The 3,440-nt window shown below is 39.8% G+C and overlaps 1 protein-coding gene across 1 annotated transcript; it reads left to right on the top strand.

Moving 5' to 3' along the window:
* The first annotated feature begins 1,104 nt into the window (after positions 1–1,104).
* Positions 1,105–2,469, top strand: LOC129838092 (uncharacterized). Its single transcript, XM_055904809.1, has 3 exons — positions 1,105–1,315; positions 1,392–1,450; positions 1,546–2,469. Exons 1-3 carry the CDS (start codon positions 1,218–1,220, stop codon positions 2,100–2,102), a joined length of 714 nt encoding a protein of 237 aa, XP_055760784.1. The 5' UTR covers positions 1,105–1,217; the 3' UTR covers positions 2,103–2,469.
* Positions 2,470–3,440: the final 971 nt, after the last annotated feature.

Raw genomic sequence — 3,440 nt, 5'->3', positions numbered from 1 at the left:
GTCTAGGGTAAAGGTGAGCGTGCAATTACAGAATTAAATCAAGCCGCCGTTTAGCTTGTCAGTCCTGACAGAAATAATTTGGGTGAATTATTAAATGCCTCTGCTGGTCTACTTAGCTTTATCGTCAGACATCCCCACACTGCACGAGTCAAAGCAAAGTATTTTCTTCCCTGTAATGAAATAAAATGAATCATGTTATTTTTTTTCATATTAGATTTTCTACAGTCTTCCGAAGCCGCTGAAGTAACACCAAAACAAGGCTTTAATGTGACTTTTATTTGAAACAATTTATTTTTTACTGGCATGCTGTTACCAAATATATCTTGCAAGGGGGGGGGGGGGGGGGGGCGGTCATCTGTCGTTCATTTCATCTGAGGCGATTGTGGGTCTTTAAGTCTAATGTCTAATCATTATCATGATTTTCTGTCCATTTCATTGCAAAATGCAATTACTGCATCCACACAAGGTTCTACCATAGGAAAGCACTGTCATAGGAAGCTTGTGGATCACATCACATTGCCATGGTAACAAAAAAAGAGATGGTGTATATTTGGGAATTATGAAAAATGTGCGCACCTATGATTACTCAGCTTTTTACCTCATTCTTACCAATTTGAATATGAAAGTCAGGGCCCGTATTCACATTATTCATTCTGAAATGAAAAGCGAAACTGATCCTAGTTCAACTGAGATGCTTTGGCTGCGTTTAGACAGGCAGCCCAATTCTTATATTTTGTTCCACTAATTGGTCTTTTGACCAATCAGATCAGCTCTGAAAAAGCTCTTGTGTGAAAAGAGATGATGTGATTGGTCAAAAGACCAATTAGTGGAACAATTTCAGAATTGGACTGCCTGTGTAAACACAGCCATAGTCTGTAATAATGATCATTTTTATCAGATTAGTTTTATCATTTTTATCCTGCATACGTAAAGATTGTAACATTCCACATTCAAAAGACCTGTTCAATTCAAATCATGTTTTACAGCTTACTTGCATGCAACCAAAATGGACGGTTTAACCACATATATAAAGAACACTGTTTAATATCGATGGGTTAAATCACCACAATACTGCCGCTGGACACACATTTCTATCTAATCAGCTGGTGTAATGAAGCAATTTGCCTAATGGTTGAGTAAATTAAATGTTTGGGTTTGGTCTCCATGACAACCAGCTGTTCATAATTAGTTAATCAAGACAGGCAGAGTTGAGGCTTATGTCAAGAGGTCGTAAGGTGCTTGAATCATTTGGTTATCAGGTAGTTTGGGTCCATACCACTGAAACAATGCATCGAGCTCTGCCCATATATCTGAGGTAACATTTGTGGCTCTTTAAAAATGTTTATCTTACTAGATCATGCATTTGTATTGAATTTCTTTATCTCTTGCAGTATCCTTTTGATTGGCTCTGTATTTGCTGGAGGTTCCTGGTGTGCCAACACGGCAAGAGGTACACTGTGCATGTCCTCAATGTAGTTGCTTAATGTCATATTTTGGTGTAAGATACTTACACTAACATTTGTTTTGTTGCTGTCTTTTCACTAGCCCGAGCAGCTGCCCTGGGTTTGGACCTCCCTAGGACCCAGTTTGTCCCTTACAACCTTCGACCAACACGCCATAGGAGTTTTGATCCCATAAAAACCCACTATGAAAATAATGATGGGCCCAAAGAGGCTGAGTTTGAGCCTATCCTTCTGCGCAACAGTAAAATCCAAGGGGATGGCTATCCAACTGACTGGGCCTATGGACAAGTCTTCGCCAGAGGCTTTCAACCCAAACCGTATTCACTAAACTATCACGGTTCTGATCCCAGTTTGGCTGACTCTGACAGCCATTCTGTCTACACTCCCAAGGGAGAACTTGTTAGCAGCCACAAGCCCAACTTTGAGCAGGTCAAGAATTCTGCGCCTCGATCAAATGTAATGGTAGCCCCTAGTCAGTTTGAGTACTCAGACAAAGTGGACATTCGAGGTTACTATAAGCCTGTTGTAGGTCAGCCTGTCCCCAGCAGACGTAGAACGGCCCAGAGTGTGGTTTCACGACCTCAGAGCAGAGGTGCTGTACCCTATGGAAAAAGTATCCTATGGTCCTGGCCACAGTAGAGACTTAACCTCTCCACCATCCCAGAGTGGACTCATCAGCCCCAGAGCTAAGAAAATAACGTTCCCAGACCCTGGTGTTGTCCATTCTGTGATCAAAGAGCTGAAAATGAAGTGTCAGAAAAAAAAACGGATCCTGTTGGTTAAGATCCTAATGGACAAACTTTCCTTTGCAAACCACCTTTGGCTCCTCAGACAAACATACCAGTGGTGAGCAAATCCGTGCACTTTTAAGGACAAAACATGTAAGCTGTGTTTGAATTCCAGTACATTTACTTATCCATGACATCACTGTTCTGAATCACTATTTGGTTATGGCTCTTCCCCCACTGCCCAGTGTTTATCCTTCAAATAAAATGTCTGTTTTTGAGATTGTGTTTTTAAATTATTTTTATGACTAGACACAATTCAACTGATAGACCTAGTAAAGAACAACAATATGCTACATTTATAGAATTTTGGTTTTAAGACCAGTTATCCAGCAGTAAGCGACGCACCAGAAGTGTAGTTTTTAAAAGATACACTTTGAACAGAAACAATGTCATTTTGATAAATTGTTCAGTTTGCTTTTGACCTACAACTTTTGATTACCTCTTTTTTTTTTTTTTTTTTGATGCTAACATGAGAGAAGGAACAGCTGGCTCTGGTCTACTTATTGTCCCTGAAGTTGCCAGGATATCATGTTCATCACACTTATACCTGTACACTCGTAACAAGCCAAGCAGTTCAAAACGTATATTAAATCGAATAAGTGTCACGTATCAAAATAGCAATACATTATTATCTTGAATAAATTTAACACTCTCATTGGCCCCCATACCAAAACTACTCACTTGCTTAATTCATTATCTGCTTAATGTGGGCAGAATTTGAGCAGAGTACATCCTCTCTCTTAGCCTCTTCCTCTCTGCCTACACTTCATTAACCTCAAGTTTATTTGCTGTAGGACTCACATGATCTACTGTCAAATGTGTCCAAGCTTACTGATCTCAGAACGCTTGCTGCTACCAGAGTGCCATCTATTGGTGCAAGCAAGCTGGTGTCATATTGGATTGCACTGCTGTCCAACCAGTGCAGTGAATCAAACATATTACCCCCTGGAAAATACCATAATCTCAGTCTCTTGTTTTACCAACAGGATTATGATGTTAATTTCACCAAGTAGACTTGATCTTTCAAAGGCTCAAGGTGTGTTTTCTGACTTTTAACAATTGAACTAAGGAATACATTCATTTCATTTGCTTTGCAGAGTTCTTTGGAAATATCTTACGGTGTGTCAAGCTGTTTGAATTCACTGTATAGGCAGTTTACAACATGTTAAAGGGACATGACGTTCCAAAA

This window comes from Salvelinus fontinalis, chromosome 38 (assembly GCF_029448725.1).
Source record: "Salvelinus fontinalis isolate EN_2023a chromosome 38, ASM2944872v1, whole genome shotgun sequence".
Lineage (NCBI taxonomy): Eukaryota > Metazoa > Chordata > Actinopteri > Salmoniformes > Salmonidae > Salvelinus > Salvelinus fontinalis.
This window is presented reverse-complemented; position numbering and strand designations above follow the sequence as displayed.

What these genes read in the sequence shown, in the direction of transcription:
- LOC129838092 (XM_055904809.1), top strand. Translation starts at nt 1,218, where the DNA reads ATGTCAAGAGGTCGTAAGGTGCTTGAATCATTTGGTTATCAGGTAGTT. An exon ending in GCTCTGCCCATATATCTGAG is followed by an intron (nt 1,316 to 1,391) that starts GTAACATTTGTG and finishes TATCTCTTGCAG; the next exon opens with TATCCTTTTGATTGGCTCTG. An exon ending in GTGTGCCAACACGGCAAGAG is followed by an intron (nt 1,451 to 1,545) that starts GTACACTGTGCA and finishes TCTTTTCACTAG; the next exon opens with CCCGAGCAGCTGCCCTGGGT.